The sequence below is a fragment of the Halichondria panicea genome, chromosome 10, assembly GCF_963675165.1.
Source record: "Halichondria panicea chromosome 10, odHalPani1.1, whole genome shotgun sequence".
NCBI lineage: Eukaryota > Metazoa > Porifera > Demospongiae > Suberitida > Halichondriidae > Halichondria > Halichondria panicea.
In genome coordinates, this window is record NC_087386.1 from 4,050,159 (window position 1) to 4,071,595 (window position 21,437).

General features: G+C 43.7%; 5 protein-coding genes across 7 annotated transcripts in view; 1 reads left to right on the forward strand and 4 right to left on the reverse strand.

The window, feature by feature from the left end:
- The window catches only part of LOC135342967 (uncharacterized), a 40,463-nt gene extending 27,415 nt beyond the window's left edge, over positions 1–13,048 (forward strand). The window contains exons 1-2 of one of the 2 annotated variants that reach the window (XM_064539861.1): positions 11,332–11,634; positions 11,824–13,048. In XM_064539861.1, the coding sequence (XP_064395931.1) occupies positions 11,990–12,976 (987 nt within the window). In that variant the 5' untranslated portion in view covers positions 11,332–11,634; positions 11,824–11,989 and the 3' untranslated portion in view covers positions 12,977–13,048. Of the gene's footprint in view, positions 1–11,331; positions 11,635–11,823 lie in introns of those variants that run through there. The other variant, XM_064539863.1, reaches the window with a different exon arrangement.
- Positions 5,370–6,044, reverse strand: LOC135342482 (uncharacterized protein K02A2.6-like). Its single transcript, XM_064539212.1, has one exon. It carries the CDS (start codon positions 6,042–6,044, stop codon positions 5,370–5,372), a length of 675 nt encoding a protein of 224 aa, XP_064395282.1.
- Positions 12,964–13,901, reverse strand: LOC135342979 (uncharacterized). The gene is made up of 2 exons (XM_064539876.1): positions 13,469–13,901; positions 12,964–13,376 (listed from the first exon to the last, which is right to left on the reverse strand). The coding sequence occupies exons 1-2, from the start codon at positions 13,644–13,646 to the stop codon at positions 13,126–13,128; spliced, it is 429 nt and encodes a 142-aa protein (XP_064395946.1). The 5' UTR covers positions 13,647–13,901; the 3' UTR covers positions 12,964–13,125.
- A 1,850-nt stretch (positions 13,902–15,751) lies between these two features.
- Positions 15,752–18,732, reverse strand: LOC135342957 (plectin-like). The gene has a single exon (XM_064539850.1). It carries the CDS (start codon positions 18,730–18,732, stop codon positions 15,892–15,894), a length of 2,841 nt encoding a protein of 946 aa, XP_064395920.1. The 3' UTR covers positions 15,752–15,891.
- Positions 18,733–19,011: 279 nt separating this feature from the next.
- LOC135342963 (uncharacterized) lies at positions 19,012–21,385 on the reverse strand. 2 transcript variants are annotated; one of them, XM_064539857.1, is made up of 6 exons: positions 21,022–21,385; positions 20,149–20,623; positions 19,949–20,103; positions 19,761–19,892; positions 19,204–19,711; positions 19,012–19,151 (listed from the first exon to the last, which is right to left on the reverse strand). In XM_064539857.1, exons 1-6 carry the CDS (start codon positions 21,171–21,173, stop codon positions 19,056–19,058), a joined length of 1,518 nt encoding a protein of 505 aa, XP_064395927.1. In that variant the 5' UTR covers positions 21,174–21,385; the 3' UTR covers positions 19,012–19,055. The 2 variants fall into 2 exon arrangements, with proteins under 2 accessions (XP_064395927.1, XP_064395926.1); XM_064539856.1 differs by having other exon boundaries at positions 20,149–20,626; positions 21,022–21,383.
- Positions 21,386–21,437: the final 52 nt, after the last annotated feature.

The following is a 21,437-nucleotide window of genomic DNA, read 5'->3' on the forward strand; positions in this document are numbered from 1 at the left end:
GGGTGATAATATTATTTTCGTCAGTGAAAATATAATTATGTGAAGGACTGATTTAGATATTTAAAGGAAGTAATTAGTTAGGTGTGATCCACAACAGTAATCTTATTTCTAGACTATTCTAGAATTAGTGTGGATACGCAGTTTCGATCTCAAGTAATATCTAGTATCAAAGTTTTCTGTTAGAACAATTTTTTTATCTCATTTTTTGACAATCCATTCGGCCCAATGAGCTGGGAGAGAGTTGAGTACCAGTTCACGGATGTAGAGCTTGAGTTGCTTGAGGTAAGCCAGGCTACCAGAGTCGTCGGCTTCAGTTAACTGAGGTGCACTTGCTTTGAAGGTGGAGGCACTATTGAATAAAGCTTCGAGAATTATAGTCATGTATTTACAGGGCTTGAACTAAGAATTATGATCTGTCACTATGCAATTATGTTCAGACAATCATGCATTCAATTAATCAATTAATTTTTAATTTTAAGAATGCGATGTTGTTAATAATGTTGTAAATGGATCTATGCTAGTGTCAATCGGTATATCGAACTAGTATATAACACAAATATTTAACAATCAATTGTCTCTGTACAGTCCTTGCACTCCCAGCGAACTTTTGAGCAGAACACCATGTCAGGAATATCCGCACAGTGCTTGTGAAACCACTTATTGCATTGTTCACATGCAGCCCACTCCTCATTACCCCCTTCGGGCATCCTGCAAGTAGAATACAACTCAACTTCTTGCGATGTCCTAACACCTCCATTCGTACGCTTGCTAGTTACCGAAAAGCGTTGAAAGCATACATTTTCGAGACATGTTTCCAGATGTGATCTGATTCTCTTTGGGTCGGATCAAACCCCAACACACAAGTCACGTGCTATGGCTATGGCAAGAATCCCACAGTCTGAGCCATCGGATTGCCTCTGCACATCCATCATCTGTATTGTTAGGGTAGTAAGGTTGGGAATGATGGAAGATTTTAATGCAGAGTAGAAGGTGTCGTAAACATTTACAGTTCCGTCTTGGCAGCCAACATTGGACACCACGCACCAGTGAGCATTCTCTACGTTTGCGTTCTGAACAAAGTTTTCAGGATGAGGTTTAAAACCCCGACTTGTTGCAGCTGTAACCCGTGTATGTTTGGGAAGTGTTGGAGAAGTAAAAGTTGGCTCACTGTGATCACCGAATCAGTGAGCCAACCATTTGGATTTCTGATTGTTTCGCCCGTTGAAGTGTACAGTTGATTAAAAACCCATGTGTTTGGCTGCTGCAAGCCTGTTGTTGCTGACGAAGGCAATCGTCTAAATCTTCGTCGGAGATGTTCCTGACAGATATGGTCCTACTCTGGTGCCACCTGTACAAGTGAATGTCATTCTGGAGGCAAGGCATCATTTCATCAGGGGAGAAATTCTCAGAGAGTGTGCCACCCTTGCTGTACCGATTGTTGGTACCGATTGTTGAAGACTTGTACCACTCTGCACGTTAAATGCTTTGATGACATTCGAGCTCTGTGTACAGCACAGTTTAAACGTTTTTTGTGGCCTTGTATCGTTTGAAACATTTCTTTTTTCATATTAAGATTCAGGGGGCAGTCCAAGTAGATGTGGAGCAGGTACACAGCTCTTCATCAGAAACGTCCAATACAAAATCGTCCAAGATTGTGGAGGAATTCTCATCTTCAGACGGCAGATCGTCAGCAGAGAGGGCTTCGGATGTGTTAGGCAGAGGGTCATCTGAGGAACAAACAGCAAAACCTTTAAACGTAACACAATTACTTTGCAGTAACTTTACCCAACACACTAGATGTGACGTCACATGTCGTATGCAGCAGGTCGTTGGCAGAGAGAGCTTGGGTGTGTTCAGCAGTCGTTTATCACTTTCATTTTGTGGTTGGAGTGGAATGGACCAAGTCCTTTTGTTATAAGGACAGTCTTTAGATGTTTTTCGAGTGTGCGTGTGCACTGGCTTTGTATCGTCTTTCTCTTTTTTTTTTGGCGATCACTTGCAATTTTCACCTCTTTCTGTTCAACTTATTGTCTCTCTTTTTTGCATGGTCGTCGACACCATAGGTGTCTCTACCGTGCGCATGGGGGCTCTTCTTTTCTGGCGATCTTGCGTGCAATGCGGTTTTTCTTCACCTCTTGTTTTTTGTACTTTTCCCATGTCCCTCCTCGACACCATGGTAGACTGGCAGTTGCAGCCTCTTGTACAGATCCGTGATCCAGGCCCCTTTTTTCCAAGCGTTTGACACGTTTGCCTGCAGGAGCCCAAGGTGTAGTCTCTCTTTTCTGAGCACGTTGTGAGATGCCTCTGGCCAGTTGGAATGTCCTCTTTTCAGTTCAGGATGAACAAGTTCATCTCCCATTGCAGCTTGGTGCTTGATCTCAATTTTGTAGGCAAGAATGTGGAAAGGGCATGTTAATTTGATCTGTATGGCTTGCCAGTACATTTGTACTCGGCACGTTCTTCACATTTACCACAACTGCAAATAGTTTTTGGATGAAACTCACACTTTCCTCCATGAATGTCGCTTATGTGATATGGGAGAGCACGCAGATGCCGACTCGCTTTCCGTGAGGATTTGTGAAAAGTTATTCCGGGATTGTTCCATGAATGCATGAATGCTTTAGACATGCACCCATAACCGGAGTGGTTTTTCCACGTCACAGACTCCACTTCTGGGAATGCTTTCTTGTTCCTATTGCATGTTCCGTGGCTGCTTTGCTGTATGACGAGTCAGCATTTTGCCAATTTATCTCCACATTCATACCTCGTTTGTTTAACTCGGTGAATGCAATTTTAGCTGCATAGCCCATAGCCTTCTGCCCCTTTGGATGTGCCTTCATAGAGTGGCTCTTGTATTATACTGTCTCGTCCCCTCTGACACAGGTGCTTTCTAAACAGCAGGGCACAGTTATTTCGTACGCTGAAAGTAAAGTTCTTACTGTGATACCCCCGTGTCATCCAAGCTCCATCAGCGGTCGTCACTGCTCGGTTCCATGATCCCAGTCTGGTCACATCGATGTGTTTCATTGCTTCTTTGCATTGCTCATCAACCATTGCCTTCACCACGGGACACATTGTTCGTATAGTGTCTAGAAATGCTGGAGCACTAACGGCATTTATTTCCAGCGTGTGCTGCAAGATCTTGAGGTATGTTGCGTGGGTACAGCCACTCAGGATAAATTGCAATCTGTACAGCAGCTTAGATCTTTCATACTCGGTATATTGTCTATGGGAGACAATATGGTTGGATTGTATGACGCCATCAGATTGTGTGCATGCCTGCACAATTTGATTCTTGCGAAAATTTTCTTTTAACAGGGCAGATTCTTCAACAAGCCTTGCCCATTTCAACGTTCGTGTGTTATACCTGTGTAAGAGAAAATTGACTTTGATGGGGACACTTGTGTTGCTTTTTCCTGAATATGGTCTTTTTCCTAAATATGGATAGATGGTCAGCATAAACACACCTATTCGTAAACACAAGGAAGAGTTTTTTTCTTTCCAGGTAAAGAAACTCACAAAATAATAAAAATTATGTAGACTAACTCCACTTAAAATGGCGGCAAGGAAAACAGCCTCTTGTGAGCTTTCAGTAGCCTTTTTTCGAAATAATTATTTCTTCAACCCGCCCTCTATATACTGAAGTTACATTAGACTGTACCCTAAGCTTTAAAGTAAGACTGACCTCTGCATTTCAGCTGGACTTCCAACTGGAAAGGATCACTAGATCTAGCTCATGAATAATTAATGAGCAAACGGTTGACCGTAACCTTACCACATACGCTTATAAAGAGAAGAGGGCATGCATATCAGAGAAAGGATATATAATAATTATAAATAGGGATATAGAATCAAGTGGTAACAAAGTCAAGCAATTTTGTCTTTGCGTAAGACGGCTCTCCAGTGACTGGGGGAGTCATTTATTCCTAGGCATGAGTGACCGGGAGTCACTGGGGCCCAATTAAGAACAGAAAGCATGTGTACTTCTACGTATACAGCGTTTATCATGGTAATAATTATCACAACAAATAGCATCAGGCCTGTTTGTATTGTATCGTAAGTATCTTTCGTCCAGAGGGTATGAGTTCAATGGACGTTTTCAAGTTGTTGGTTTTCCGCTTTCTCTGTCCTTAGCTTTGTCTGCGTCTAACGAGATCATTTCTGATCAATCGGCCCTCCTCAATGTACACCCTCCGAGCCTTTTAGGGAATAACTATATACACTATACTTAAATATAATTATCTTACCACCTTCTCTTTATCATTCCGCATGGGCGGAATGCTGTCCGATCTCCTCTGTTACTACACTAAGAGTGGCCCGAGTCTTCTACATTATACGATATAATACATAATACTCCATAAAGAAATATTGAATATGCATTTCATAGAACAGTCTACACAATACATAATAATGGGTAAAAGAAAAAAATTGAAAATAGAACAGTCTACAATACAAGTCAAGTAATAATTATTGATGGTCAGTCTTTCTGGCTGCTGGGACCTGGAATGGATGCCCCACTTTCTTGCATTGCATCTGTGGTGAGAGTCAACTCACCAGTTGATGCACCCCCACTTTCTTGCATTCCATCTGTGGAGGGAATGGTGAGTTTACATCATACGTAAAATACAATACATATAGCAGGAAGTGAGAGTCAAGTCACCAGTTGATGAACCCCCACTTTCTTGCATTGCATCTGTGGAGGGAATGGGTGGAGTGAGTTTACATCATACGTAAAACACAATACATAGCAGGAAGTGAGAGTCAACTAGAGATTTGTATAGATGTAGGTCACGATACGGTCCCTTTAGAGAATGGGCTCACCAATTGCACCCCCACTTACAATGAAAATTGTAGCGCTTGTACAGACTCTGAATATTGCTAGACTAGTCGATAACTCACGGAAGCATGCAATAAAAACTGGTATGAGACTGTTCATACTGCTCAACAGTCCGATGGTGGCAGTCGTAATTCTGATCTCATCAGCCGATAAATAAATACACACGGACAACGTCTAACTGGAGGGATAAAAGCCAAGCAACTAATAAATACGTGTGGCCGGGCCAGGCCAATGGCAACACAGGCAGTAAACATCGTGTGCAAACTTTTTAGCAAAAGTATTCATAATCAGTGTTACCACCTTGTAATGTCTTGTAATCAATAACTTAAATAATTAGAACTCTGATAGATATAAAACGTGCACAAATATTTATACAAAAACAGAACAGTAAGAATGTTCCAGAATAAGAAGTTACTAGATTAAACTAGTACAAGGCTAAGTATTTACTACTAACATCTAGAAGGTTCTACATGTATTAATATCCTGTTTACAAGTCCAAGGTTCTGGTGATTTCCTAAACCACATTACCAGATTACCACATTCCTCCCCCTTTAAGTAGGGGAGGGTACATTAAGCGTTCGACTGGGCGGCGATCTCGTCTTGGGTAGGTCTTTCGCTGAGGTGGTGAATTGCGAGGTGATTCGATCGATGATTCACTTCCAGTCATTTCAGCTCTACTTGTGAAATACTCGAATGGGTTTTCTTCTTCTGTGTCTGCAAACTGACGGTCACGCATCTGATCGATGTGTCTGACAACAACGTTCCCATTCGACAGCTTAACTTTATACATAGTCGGTCCAAGTATACTTGCAATCACCCCTGACATCCATTTCTTCGATGAGAGATAGTCTCTCACAGTGACAGTTTGTCCCAATGTGAATGACCTCAATTTGGAGTGCTGGTCATGGTATTTCTTCTGTTCAAGTTGCTTGTCCTGCACAGTGGTTACTACATCCGATTTGAGCAGATCGAGTTTGGTACGGAATTTCCTTTGTAAAAAGAGTTCACTTGGTGAACGACCAGTAGTTGCATGCGGAGTTGCTCGATACCTTCCCAAAAATGTACTGAGTCTAGTGATTAGAGTGTGTCCATCATTTTCACTAGCTTGCATGGCATTCTTAAATGTCTGCACGAATATCTCGGCCAAACCATTTGTTGATGGGTGATAAGGCGCACTCCTTATGTGCTTGATACCTTGCTGTTTCATTGCTGTTTCGAATTCCTGTGAGGTAAACTGAGGGCCATTGTCTGAGACAAGTTGTTCGGGCAGACCATATCTTGAAAAGAATGTAAAGAGAGCTTCAATGGTCAGCGGTAGTGCTTGACATTATGATTACTTCAGGCCACTTTGAGTGTGCGTCCACGATTATTAAGAACATCTTTCCTTGAAAGGGTCCAGCAAAGTCAATGTGGATTCGTTTTAGTGGTGCCGTAGGCCATTGCCATATGTGCAAAGGTGCTGAGGGGGGATTTAGTTTGTGTTCCTGACACGGTTTACAGGACTTAGATTGACTTTCAATGTCTTGATCTATTCCTTTCCACCACATATAACTTCTGGCGAGGGCCTTCATTCTCTGAATTCCTGAATGGCCTTCATGCAGAGTTTTGAGCACTTGTGCTTGGAGAGATTTTGGAACGATTACTCTGATTCCCCATAGTAGGCAGTCAGCCTCAATAGATATTTCATCTTTTTTAGAGTAGTAGTGTTTGAGCTCGTCTGGGACTTGAGTTGGCCATCCATCTCTTGTGTATCTTAGCACTTTGCTGAGAATTGGGTCCAACTTTGTGGCTTGTTGAACATCCTTGGAGGTTACTGGCAAAGACAGAATTTGAGAAATGTTGAAAATACGCACTCCTTCTCCTCCCACATCAGAATCCTGCATCACTGGTAAGGGTAGCCTGGAGAGACCGTCCGCATTGCTGTGAGATTCTGTTGGTTTATACTGTATCTCGTAGTTGTACGCCGAGAGCAAGAGTGTCCATCTCTGTAGTCGTGCAGTGGCCAATGTGGAAATTCCTTTCTAGGCTCCGAAAATCGCAGTGAGTGGCTTGTGGTCAGTTATCAGGGTGAATTTTCTGCCATAGAGATATTGGTAAAATTTCTTGACACCGAATATAAGTGAAAGAGCTTCTTTTTCAAGTTGAGAGTAATTCTTTTCACTTGGTGTGAGAGTGCGTGAAGCAAATGAAATTGGTTTCTCACTTCCATCTGGGAGGTGTGAGATGACTGCTCCTATACCGTAGGCTGAAGCATCTGCTGCCATTTGAAGGGGTAGCTCAGGATTGTAATGGGTGAGGACATCCGCTGAAACCAATTGATCCTTGGCGTCTTGAAATGCTCGCGAACAGGTCTCAGTCCATTCCCACCTCCTGTTAGCTTGCAGTAGCTGATTTAGTGGATGGAGCAGACTTGCCAGGTTGCATATGAATTTCCCATAGTAGTTGATTAGTCCTAGAAATGAACGTAATTCCTGGATATTTGTTGGTTGAGGAGCATTGACTATTGCGTCGACCTTGTGTGAGAGTGCTCGAATGCCTTCCCTGTCAATCTGATGACCTAGATACTCCACAGAATTTGTCATAAACTTGCACTTGTCCTTCAACCGAAAACCATGTTTTTCGAGTCTGGATAGCACTTCATTGAGGTTGTTCAGGTGGTCGTCCTCGCTATTGCCCGTCACCAGAATGTCATCAATGTAGCAAACAACATTAGGTACCCCTTGCAGAATAGTGTCCATGAGCCGTTGGAATATGGCTGGAGCAGAAGCAATGCCAAAAGGTAGACGTGTGTACTGATACAGGCCTTGATGCGTATTGATTGTGACATATTTTCTGGAGGACTCATCAAGTTGGAGTTGTAGGTAGGCTTGACGAAGATCCAGCTTAGTGAACTTGTGTCCATTTGCTAGAGTGGCAAACAAATCTTCAGGTTTGGGTAGTGGATATTGATCCACAGTGAGAACTTGATTTATGGTGACTTTATAATCTCCACATAACCGAATCTTTCCTTCAGGTTTTGGTACTGTCACAATAGGTGTAGCCCAATCACTAGAGTCAACTTTTTTAATGACTCCGTGCTTCTCAAGTCGATCTAATTCCTGTCCAACAGCATCCTTGAGAGCAAACGGCATTGGTCGGGGCTTGAAGAATTTTTGGTGTCGCCTCTGCTTGCACATGGAGAGTAGCTTGCTGTGGTTGGATGGTTCCCAGTTCATCTTTGAATAAAGTGTCATGTCGATCCAGTAGTTCCTTGAGACCGAGTGAAAGATTTCTGACAGTGGCAATGCGCTGCCAGTTAAGTCGAATGTATTTCAACCAGTTTCTTCCAAAGAGATTAGGGCCATTTCCGGTAACTACAATCAGTGGTAGTTGTGCACTCTGTTTTTCGTATGTCACGTTTACATTGAACTGTCCAACAATCTTGAGTGGTTCATCAGTGTAGGTCTTGAGAATGAGAGTACTTTTCTTGGGTTTTAGCTTTGGAAGAATAGCTTTTCGAGTAACCCTCTGAAATTATAGAGACGGCAGCTCCTGTATCAACTTCCATTGACAATGTTTTCCCTTCAATCTCCACTGAAACTTCAATAGGTGAAGTAGCAGCTGGTGTCGTGAGCTTCAAGTTGTAAAATTTTTCTGATTCTGAGTCGGTTTTTGTTGTCTCGTTAGTTTGAACAGTATTTGTGTGCTGGCTTCTGGCTGGCTGGCTGGTTCAATCCAGTTGGCTTGGGTTTGGAGTTCTTGGCTTGTTTGGATCTGCAAGCTGGAGCAATATGTCCTCGCTTCCCACACGCATGGCAAGTAGCGTCCTTGAATTTACAATCCCTGGCCGTGTGGTTGGATTTTCCACATCTGGAACAGGTGGTTGGTAGTTGAGCCATCCGCTGTTTTGGTCGAAAGTGTAGCTTCTTGATGCCATGCTCATGACTATTGACAAAAAGAGCTGCAGCTTCCATTGCCAAAGCTTGTTCAATAGCTAAGACCAAGCTTTTAATTGTACCAAATACACCAATCAATACCAGAGCATGCAATTTTTTTAGGGGACTACCCTAAGACCCCCTTGCAGGCGCACTTTAATGTGTGTGCACATGCGTATCAGCTCCCCTTCTAAACTTTTTCCATGCTCTCTAAGTGATAACTCTCTTCCTACGCCACTGCTGTCAATAATTATGTTATTTTTTCTGTGTGATATGAGATAGACCAAGTACACACCTCAGCTCAGGGCTGCTGTCGACACTCAAATCGCCTGGACAGAATATGAGCAGCCATCCCCTCCCTCAAAGCGAATGGTACAGAGCCACTCCCCCTCTCTGTTCAATTAATGTCTGTTACGCTAACATCGGTTGGTTAACGTCAGTAGCATCACCTACTACCCGGGCGTGGGAAGGGGTTGTGTTTTGCTATAAGCTCAACCCCGTGCCCAAGCCCGCTATGAATATCGTTTCACCCCTGCTGGAGGTGACCCTAATTAATGTGGGCTATGAATAGCATTAACCCTTGGGCAAGGGAGAATAAATAGGAGGAGCTTGCAAGTCCCCTCCAAGGAAGAAGTAGGTTAGTTTAGTCACCATAGCCCAAGGAAGTGTATGTAGGTAGGCATGTAAAATATGCATTAGATATACAACACCAGAAAATGACAAATGAATGAGTAATCAAGAGGTTTTGTCTGAAGCAATAATTGAGGAGTAGCTCGCTAGTGTGTCCTTTGGAGTTTGGATGTACAATTGGTAGGCAGAGCTTTTCCATCTGCCTAACATCTGTATTACCGAGTCCGGAATTCCCTGGCCTGGGCGGCTGCCGTGGCCAATTCTGAAGGAATGTCCTGCGTATTGGGACGAGTCTACGCCAAGATGGGACAATGCCTCGCGAATCTTTAGGATAAATCGGGACGAGGGCGACCATCTGCAAACAGGAATAAGAACCCTGGTCTGTTGCCTCGAATGGCCAAGTAGGACGCTACTGGGCATAGGGAAGTGTGGGTGCGACCAAATACGATTTCTACGCCTTTTCAGTTTTGGAGGTTTTTAAGCGTATCTTAGCGTATCTTTACTATCCGCGGTGATGAGATATCGTCGTCCTTGAAGCCGATATGTGAGGACGGCTCGAATGTTGACTCAGAAGGTAGTCATTTCCCCTGAGCGCATAAAACCAAAAAAACAGCATGAAGGCGTCTTAATCGTGACTCCTTGCCTCAAAGAAGCCCCTGAGCTTCTGTAAGATATCGATTGTGATGGGAAGACGCTTTGGCGACTGTCCTGGCCTGCTCCATTTTGATACCTTTTACCAGGTTTGGAAATGAGGAAATCATCGGGTCTGGGTAGTTATGAGCTAATTGTAATCGGCGTAGGGCCGAGAAGTAACGTTTTATTGTGGTGTGTGCCAGGTTGTCTCTTGCCAAGAATGACGCGAAACGGCATAGGTGAGTTTCTTGTAACGGTAGTGGTTGTATATACATTATTGCATTGAGTACAAAAGGTGAGGTAGCGAGTTTGAGCTGAGTTGTACGAGCGGTGCGTGCTGAAAGTAGAATTCCACAGCCTGGTCCAGTCTGGGGATGTCCAGTCTGGTTGGGTAGTGAGCAGAAGGTCAGTTATAGCTGGTAGGATTGGTATTGGGACTTTCAGAGCCTGGGGGGAGAGCATTGAGGCGTTGTTCCTAGACATATGAGGTGCCGTTTGTGTCAAAACTATGTAAAAGTGAGACATATATATATGTCCATGGGTATTTATAAATGTCCATGGATATTTATATATATCCACGGGTATTTATAAATACCCGTAGACATTTATAAATGTCCACAGGTATTTATAAATACCCATAGACATTTATATATGTCCATGGGTATTTATATATGTCCATGGGTATTTATAAATGTCCATGGGTATATATAAATGTCCATGGGTATTTATAAATGTCCATGGGTATTTATATATGTCCATGGGTATTTATAAATGTCCATGGGTATATATAAATGTCCATGGGTATTTATAAATGTCCATGGGTATTTATTATATTAATGTCCATGGGTATTTATAAATGTCCATGTGTATTTATAAATGTCAATGGGTATTTATAAATGTCCATGGGTATTTATAAATACCCGTAGACATTTATAAATGTCCACAGGTATTTATAAATACCCATAGACATTTATATATGTCCATGGGTATTTATATATGTCAATGGGTATTTATAAATGTCAATGGGTATTTATAAATGTCCATGGGTGTATATAAATGTCCATGGGTATTTATAAATGTCCATGGGTATATATAAATGTCCATGGGTATATATAAATGTCCATGTGTATTTATAAATGTCAATGGGTATTTATAAATGTCCATGGGTATTTATAAATACCCGTAGACATTTATAAATGTCCACAGGTATTTATAAATACCCATAGACATTTATATATGTCCATGGGTATTTATATATGTCCATGGGTATTTATAAATGTCCATGGGTATATATAAATGTCCATGGGTATATATAAATGTCCATGGGTATATATAAATGTCCATGTGTATTTATAAATGTCAATGGGTATTTATAAATGTCAATGGGTATTTATAAATGTCAGTGGAGGATGTGTGCTTTTCAGGGTGTGGTTTTGTTACATTACAAGTGGTAGTCACATGATAACCTGCCACATGGTCCACAAGAATGGCTGAAGGTGTGAATGTTGGAGTGTTGTCTAGTGCCCTGGCTGTTTCAATTCAGCAAGCAGTTAGCAGTGGTTAGTTACAGTTACCTCAAGTGCCAACAAGTGGTGCCAACCAGAGTCCCATTAGTGACAGGTCAGTGACAGACTCTAGCAGAAAGTTTACCATACCGGCGGTATTACCATTACCCTATGGTAAACACCACGTACTTCAGTTTCCATAATTATACACGGGCAAGTCCCTTGTCACATAAGACGAGGTTCCACTGTGCTATATCTGTATAAACAATAATTCTGATACATAACTGTCTATGTGTATATACAGGTCTGATCGTCCAGGAAGGCCGAGGTCCACTGTTACCATTGACGAAATACTGGAAATACGATCACTTCATTACAAATGGAATAAAATTGCGTCTATCTTGGGAATATCAAGAGCAACTTTGTACAGACGATTAGAAGAAAATGGAAGATCCTCACAGGATGGGTCGATGTTGGATGATAATGAGCTAGATGATGTGATCAGTGGTATAAAAAGAGATCACCCGAATGATGGGGAACGACTTGTCTGCGGCCACTTAAGAGCAAGGGGATTAAAAGTTCCTTGGCAAGCTGTCAGGGATTCCATTCATCGAACGGATCACGAAAATGTCATTGCGCGTCGCTGTACTGTTGTTAGACGCCGTGTGTACAGTGCCCCTCACCCAAATTATGTGTGGCACATTGATGGCCATCATAAACTTATAAGGTGGCGTTTTGTGATCCATGGTTCAATTGACGGCTTCTCCCGCACTATCATTTATGTGGCATGCACCGACAACAATCGTTCAGAAACTGTTCTCCAGCTCTTCACTGACAGTATCAGGCACTATGGTGTCCCTAACCATGTGAGATCAGATCACGGTGGAGAAAATGTGGAGGTATGGCGGTACATGATTGCTGCACACAATAATGATTACAGTTGTGTAATCACCGGGAGTTCTGTGCACAATGAAAGAATTGAGAGACTCTGGTGTGACGTTCATAGATGTGTTGGTTCCGTGTTTTCCCAAATCTTCCGATCTTTGGAAAGTGATGGACTTCTTGACCCCTTAAATGAAGTGGATCTTTACTGTTTGCATCTGATCTTCCTGCCACGAATAAACAAATGTATTTCAGGTTTCGTAGATAGTTGGAATCATCATCCTTTATCTACTGAAGGCAATCGAACTCCATACCAACTTTTTTTTGAAGGTATGCTGCAAACAAGCGAGCAAGAACTTGGTACTACAGCTAATGTGGACACTTCTGATGTTGAAGGAGAACGTGTATCAGTGCCAAGAATTAAGTTTATACCATGCTCAATTTTAAAACAAAGTTTCCAAACTATAAATCCCCTTGAAGAAGCAGAAGATAATGGTAGAGGACTCTTTGTCGACGTACTTCATACTACAGGACAGCATCTTAATGCTACTTGCTCACAATGTATTTGGATGTAATATTCAATTATTATAATTATGATAAGAATGAATGAAAGAATGAATAAATAAATGAAAAAGGAATGAATAATGTGATGATGAATGAATGAATGAACACAATGAAGTAATACAGCAGCTAAAATGTCAAAGTTGGAACTGTTATATACTAACTACGGACCACCACCAAAACCAGCAGAATCCAAAACGCTCATATCCATTTTTTTCTTAAACATCTCATATGGCAGCTCGTCAAAAGATCTTGGAAAGGTGATGCTTACGTCACATGTTGAAGTCTTAGGGAGAATCTTTTCATTTGTGAAGTGGACACTAGGGATACAAGGAAACCCAGCTGCTGGAAGCCTCCTAGAGCCAGAGATAAATTGTAGAATGTCACCAATCGACACACCTGATTCATCACCATCTGTGTTGGGATAAATGCTGTAATGTGTAACTGACAAACGATAAATGCTTAGTATGTACATATACAGTGCTGTATAAATGTGTGTAACTGACCAGAGCAATCCATGACATAGTTGCTCCACATGAGGTAAACAGCCTCCTCTGACTTTCTTTTGTTGCTTCCTCTTTCCGAGTAGCTAGCCACAAACCAGTCTAAGAGGTCACCACCATCAACATCAAACGCAATTGAGGTGGCAAGGAACGAATGCATGTCATCAGGGTATTGGACCATCAAAATTTCCAGCTGGAGGGTCTCCCTCAATCCCTTCCTTAGCTGTTGCAGCTCAGCAAGAGGGAGGAAATACACAAAATGGAGCCACACTGTCTTCAGGATCTCCTCCTTATCTGAGATCTGCAGCGAGCTGGTTGGTTTCTGGTAGCCACACTCAAAGCGAAGCTCAAGGTGCTTGTCATGAGCCCCCGGCTGCGCCAAGGCTCGCAGTTGACTTAAACAGAACACGATCCAAGTAAATAGGAGTCTTCTATAACTTTAACATGAGAACAGAACTGCACATAACTCCTTCTCTAGCTATTTTATACAGACACATGCACCAAAAATCTAGATTGTTCTACAACACCCACAAAGTTCTAGAATACTGAACCTCTGGAAGGTTCTTAACACATAAAGTTCTGGTCCTTTACCACGGAATGTTCTAGTTCTTAATTAAACCAGTCACAGAATGTTCTAGTTCACCACATTCCTCTCCCCTTCTCCTGCGACATTCATGTCGGGGTGAGAAATAGGCAATCGGGAGAGGGCGTCTGCGTTTTGGTTGTCTTTGCCCTTCCGATAGCGGACAGAAAAGTTGAATGGTTGCAAGGCCAGGCTCCATCGGATGAGACGATTGTTGTTCTCTTTCATTCGCTCCATCCATTCCAGGGAGTGATGGTCCGTCTGGATTACAAAGGGTCGTCCTAGGAGGTAGACTCGGAAAGCTTCAACAGCGAGTTTAATTGCCAGGCACTCCTTCTCCACGGTCGAGTAGTGTTCTTCTCGGTTAAGGAGTTTTCGGCTAAAATATCCTACTGGGTGTTCAGCGCCATCCCCATCAGTTTGGCTGAGGACTGCCCCTACACCTCGCTGGGATGCATCGGTTTGGAGGACAAAGGCTCTCGAAAAGTCTGGATTGTGCAATATCGGCTGTGACAACATCTGCTTCTTCAGGGTCTGGAATGCTGTCTCACAAGCTGGTGTCCATATTACTGTTGAGGGTAAATTCTTTCGGGTGAGGTCGGACAGGGGGGCGGCAATGGAGGCGAAATCCGGGATAAACCTCCTGTAATATCCAGTTAATCCAAGGAAACAACGCACTTCTTTTTTCGTTTTTGGTCTTGGAAATTCCATCATTGCCTCTAGTTTTGTTTCCTCTGGTTTCACCACTCCACTCCCAACGACATGGCCTAGGTATATACAGTGGGCCATCCCAAACTGACATTTGCTGAGCTTCATGGTTAGGCCGGCATCTTGGATCCGCTCCAGCACCTGACGTAAATGGTAGAGGTGGTCCTTCCAATTGGAGCTGTAGATTACAACATCATCTAGGTATGCTGCAGCATATTCTTCCAGTCCTTGCAGTACCCGGTCCATTAGCCTCTGGAAAGTTGCCGGTGCGCCTTGCAAGCCAAATGGCATAACATTGAAGTGATAAAGACCAAAAGGGGTTACAAATGCCGTCTTCGTCTGGGCTTTCTTGGTGAGGGGTACCTGCCAGTATCCTTTTGTCAGATCCAAAGTGGTGATGTACTTAGCTTGGCCTAGTCTGTCGATCATCTCGTCAATGCGGGGCATTGGGTATGCATCTGCCTCAGAAACTCCATTTAGATGTCGATAGTCAACGCAGAATCGCATAGTACCATCTTTCTTCTTCACCAATACAATAGGGGCTGACCATTCACTTGTCGAAGGCTCGATCACTCCATGTTCTAGCATTTCCGCAATTTCTTTCTTCACTGTCTCTCGATAGGCATGAGGTAAGCGGTAAGGAGGCAACCTGATTGGGCGTGCCGTTCCGGTTTCAATGTCGTGCTCAATGATTGCTGTCCGTCCTGGGGTGTCTCGCATAGCTTCTACGAATTCGTTGGTTAGCTGACGGAGGTCATACTGTTGGGTCTCTTCCAGTCGCTTGTCCAGGACAATCTTCTTTGTGATACCGTCACTTTCTTTCCACAACGGGAGTTCATCCGTTAATTCTCCTCTCTCTTCCTCCGCCAAGAGGTTTGGGATCGTGGGGGTATTCCACTTTCGCAACATGTTGATGTGGAAGACTCTTCTCCGCTTCTTGTGATCGAACATGTCCACTTCATATGTCACCGGTGAAATCACTTTCTTCACGGGGTAGGGACCTTGCCACTTCGCTAGGAGTTTGTTGGTCGAGGAAGGTAGAAGGACTAGTACGTTGTCCTCTACCTGCAGCTGCCTCTCTCGTGCATTTCGATCATACCACTTCTTTTGGGTTGTTTGGGCCTTCTTCAGATTCTCACAAGCTAGCTCCGACATCTTGGCGAGTTTTTCTTGAATCGTCAGGACATAAGAAACGACACTCTGTAGATTTCTTGCTAGATTCCCACGATTCTTTGAGCACATCAAGAGGTCCTCGCACCTGCCTTCCATACATTAGTTCAAAGGGAGAAAATCCGGTTGATGACTGGGGTACTTCACGGTAGGCAAACAGCAAATACGGAATTAGTTGGTCCCAGTCTTTTCCTTCTTCATTGGCGGTTTTGCGAAGCATGGACTTCAAGGTTTGATTGAAACGTTCTACTAATCCGTCCGTTTGAGGGTGGTAAGGGCTGGTCTGGATCGGCTGTATCTTCAACAAGCGGTAGAGCTCTGCTAGCAATCCAGATGTGAAATTAGCTCCTTGATCAGTCAGGATCTCTCGGGGTATGCCTACTCTTGAGAAAAACATTATCAGCTCCTTGGCTACGTGCTCAGCATCTATGGTTCGTAGGGGGACAGCTTCTGGGTACCTTGTACTATAGTCGCAAATCACCAGGATGTAGCGGTTTCCCGTGCGGCTACGAGGAAGAGGACCCACGATATCCATAGCAATACGTTCAAACGGCTCTCGAATGATGGGTAGGGGAATCATTGGTACACGCTGCTTTTTCCCCTTTGATGTCCTCTGACACTCTTCGCACGATTGGCATAGCTTCTTCACATCTTCGAATACTGTCGGCCAATAGAACCGCTGGAGAATCCGTTCTACGGTCTTTCGCTGCCCCATGTGGCCAGCCATTGGAATATGGTGAGCAAGGGACATCACTAGGCTACGGCACGACTCTGGTAGCACCAACTGCTGTATCGGGCTGCTGTCTTCGCCATGGGGTGAGATCCATTGACGGTAAATCAGTCCATTTTCTTCGTGAAAGACCATCTTGCTGGCTCCAGTAGCACCGTTCATTGCTTCTCGAATACCTTTAAGCGTGACATCTTCTTGCTGCATTCGTCGCAACTCAATGGGGGACAGGTCCAAGGGGTGTGTCTGCTTGTTTTGAGCCACTTCACGCCTCTGCTGCCTCTTCTCTCTCCTAGTTAGTTGCTGGTGTTTCTTTACTTCGAGAAAAAGATCTGGGTCCATCTCTGCGCCAAGTGGCATCTCAGCAATTTGGTCATCGGTTACGTCCAAGTCCGTTAGCATCTCGGCTTGTTGGTCATCAGGAGTGTTGGGAGTGTTTGGAACCATCTTGGCCACTTGGTCATCAGGCATCTCATCAGTGGATGTGTCGGACGTGGTAGTAGGCTGTTTGATTCCCTCCTGTTGTTGTATCTTCTCCAGTTCCACTCTTTCTTCTTCGTTTTTCTTGGCCTGGGCTCTGGTCATTACGGCAAGGGCTTCTTCAGTCCGAACTGTCCCTTCCTTATTCTGTAACATTTCGAGTAGGTCTGCCACATCTCGTCCGAGTAGCACTGGTACTGGGAGGGTCTTTGAAATTGCTGCTTCGATTTGGTGTCTTTCTTCTCCGAGGCCAATTTCTACACTTACGAGTGGATATTCTCGAACGTCTCCGTGAGCACATCGGATGCGAACTCGTCCTAGTTGCTTCTTCTGTGGTAGCAGATCACTTCTCACCATTGAACGGGCACAACCGGTGTCAAGGACAATCTCGTCTACTGCTTTTCCCTCCACTGTGCCGGATCGTGTAATCTGGGGGTTGATTTTCTTCTCCAACTTGTCCTCATTCATGTACACCAATTCAGTTTCTTCTGTGAATAGATTTGACTTGCTAGGGCAATTTGCGGCAATATGTCCGGTCTCTTGGCAGTTGTAGCATTTGATTTTGTTCCATTCCATCTTTGTTTTGTTGGCCTCCCTTCGTCCTTTCTCTGTCCTTCGATCAGCCATAGCCTTCCTACAGTCTTTGGCAATATGGCCCTTTATCTTGCAGTAGTGGCACGTTTTGGTTGCTCCGCTCTCACTGCTGGGCCGACGAGTCTCTCGTGGCGGTAACTCCTTAGGATCAAGTTGACGGGAATGAACATAGCTGTCGGCCAGTCTTCCCGCTTCTTCTCCGGTAGTGGGCTTTCGGTCGCCCAACCAAATTCTCAGGTCTCTAGGCATCCCCTCCATCAGTTGCTCCACTACAATTTTCTCCTTGAGTGCTTCCATCGTGGTGCAGCCTGCTGTCCATTTCTCCAGGAGGTCTCTCAGTTTTGTTGCGAGCTCCAGGTACGCCTCCCCTTCGGCCTTCTTCGTAGTTCGGAAGCGTTTGCGGTACGTTTCTTCGCTAATATCATAGCGTTGCAGTATAGCTCTTTTCACGTCCTCATAGTTCTTAGCTTTCTCTACATCCATTGCAGCAAAGGCCTGCTGGGCTCTCCCCATAAGTTGTGGCGCTAACTTATGGGCCCAGTGCTCTTCTTTCACTTCAAAGGCTGTCATCAGTCGCTCAAACGTAGTCAAGTATGCCTCAATGTCTTCTTTTTCCGTGAGTTTGGCTAGGTTCAAATGTCGTAGATCTTCCGCTCGTTTCGCCTTGATCTCCTCTCGACTCTGATTTAGGTCCATCCAGTTTCTCATCATCTCCACCTGACTTTGCATCATTTGCATTCTTTGTTCACTTTCTCTCTCTCTACGTTCCTGTTCTTCTGCTCGTTCTCGCTCTCGTTGTCTGTTCTCTTCTTCTCTTGCTCTGGCCCTTTCCGTTTCTGCCTCGTCACGGCTCCGGCGATCTTCCAGCAGCATCTGTAGAAGTTCAGTCACTCCAGTTCCTGTCTCTGCCATCGTTATTACAGCTTGGTCACTCTCCACGTCTTGTTCTGTTTCGTTCGCCGATTCTCCTAGGTTGTAGATTCTGCCAGTCCTTGTCACCGACATACAGATCTACCATTCGCTTCTCAAATTTGTGGGTCTCGAAAAACCACTGTCTTCGACTATCCCACCGCTGCCACCAATTGTCATGAGCCCCCGGCTGCGCCAAGGCTCGCAGTTGACTTAAACAGAACACGATCCAAGTAAATAGGAGTCTTCTATAACTTTAACATGAGAACAGAACTGCACATAACTCCTTCTCTAGCTATTTTATACAGACACATGCACCAAAAATCTAGATTGTTCTACAACACCCACAAAGTTCTAGAATACTGAACCTCTGGAAGGTTCTTAACACATAAAGTTCTGGTCCTTTACCACGGAATGTTCTAGTTTTTAATTAAACCAGTCACAGAATGTTCTAGTTCACCACAGTGCTCATCAGTGAATGACCTGAGTTCCTCAACATTCACAATAGTTAGCATCTGTAGAAATGTAGTAAAAACAGGCACAGGCACACACACGTACACACGCAACCTTCTCAAGATTCTGCCGAACTTCGAAGTCAGGTATATCTTGAAGGTCTGGAGAACTCCTCACTTCGTCAAACACAATATAGTCTGCAACAGCACGGCTGAAGCACACTGGGGGTGGCCCACCTTGTACTAAGCTGGTTGCAACGATCTTTCCAGTGATGTAGAACTTATTTTCAGCTAAGGCATGAACATTGTGCACTGGTACAGCATTCTCAGGCCAGCCTGTGAAAAGGCCACTCTTGTCAAAGAGCTCCCTCATGAGTACACTGAACAGCTCTCGCCTGGGACCTCCATCATCCACTGAAATCTCCCCAATGAAGGTCACCTTCAGCATCTTTGAGGTGTGAAAGGAAGGTTTGGCGAAAGCACACAATGCATCTTGTACAATGTGACTACGGCGTACACATATCCGTTGTCGATCTTCCTCATCAGCTGCACCAGTTAGTACTCTCAACTGATGTTGGAGAACTACGTGCTTGGATACAATTAAATTTGTTTTGCGAACCCCCCTAAAAGATAATAAATGAAACACGGTCATGTTTCAAATTTAGTCAATACCTTTCTTCCAAATCACGTTGAGGTGCAAGAGAAAACTCCACTTTGGGAAGCTCATCGTCAGTGCCGCTACCTGACATATCGTCGGGAGACTCTTGTGTCAAATCGATAAGGCTTCTGTAAACATCGTAAGACCTAGACAGAAAAATAAGTGTTATCATGCATGCAGCATGCACAACATAAAGTAATACCTGTGTGCACTTTCTTCCTTAGGTGTTTTTTTGATAGACTGAGGACGAGGTTTCTTACTGGTGTTTGAGACAGACGTAGGAGGTGTTTCCTCAGATTTGCGAGAGCCATCCTTTCCTGCATGTTCCCAATCATCGCCTGACTCCAAATCTGAGTCCTATTGTACACACATAAATCATGTGCATGGTACAAGGTCTCTTACCTCAACATCTGGCAATGTAAGCTCATCTTGGGCCAAAATATAAATTGGATTCTTGTTAGTTCCTAGCTTTGCAACTTGTTGTGGTGTCCACGTAAAAGTTGCAGATTTTGAGGGAATAGTGAGTGATTTTGATCCAGCTCCAGTGCATTGAAGAAAGACGAAGGGAAAGTCCTCTCGGCTTCGCATCTGGCGACTAAACACAGATCGTACCTCCATCTCCATCTCATTTTCTGTCATTAAGGAAGTAAGGCGTATTTTGCCCATCAAACCCTTAGAAGCTAGTTTAGCACGGGACTTGCCACGGGGAAATGATATTGGGGATTCACCATCTTTCTTTGGAATGCACACAATGTCTCGATCCCACACTTGCAGAGTGCTTTCTTTGGATTTCGATTTCTTCTGTCCTGAGCCTCCTTCACTTCCTCTCTTCCTTTTTAGATAAGATGGTAAAATCACCCGTGCAGATGAAGGACCTCTGCTGTATGCATGATGGCATGGTCCATAACAAACAGCAACTTTTCAATGTAAAAACATACCTAAGGTAAAAACATTTACGCCTACAAATTTAACCGCAAAAATCTCATTCCGCGCCTAATCAGAAGCAGCGGATGTTTCCCAGCTAATCCAACAACCGACATCAGCATAAAGCATAAAGCATAAACTCAAACTCTGCCAAGATTTAATTGTGAAGAGCTACTAAGCTACTAGTATTAATATGGCTTCCACATGCTTGAGGCTACCATTTGAGAGCGGCTTCTGATCAAGTATACACTGCTATATCAAGTGTCACCCTGCTAAATTATTGTGGGCTGATGCATGATCAAATGCTGCCTATATCTGAAACTTTCATGGGTCTGTACACTACATTTGTACCTTTGACTGGAAGTGTGCTGACTTTGATTGGCAGGGACTTGAGGTGACTGTGACTGTCCACTGCTAGCTGCTTGCTGAATTGCAACAGCCAGGGCACTAGACAACACTCCAACATTCACACTTATTGAGCCTTCAGCCATTGTTGTGACCATGTGGCAGGTTATGTAACAGTCATGTGACTATCACTTGTAATGTAACAAAACCACACCCTGAAAAGCACACATCCTCCACTGACATTTATAAATACACATGGACATTTATAAATACCCATTGACATTTATAAATACACATGGACATTTATAAATACCCATGGACATATAATAAATACCCATGGACATTTATATATACCCATGGACATTTATAAATACCCATGGACATTTATATATACCCATGGACATTTATAAATACCCATGGAC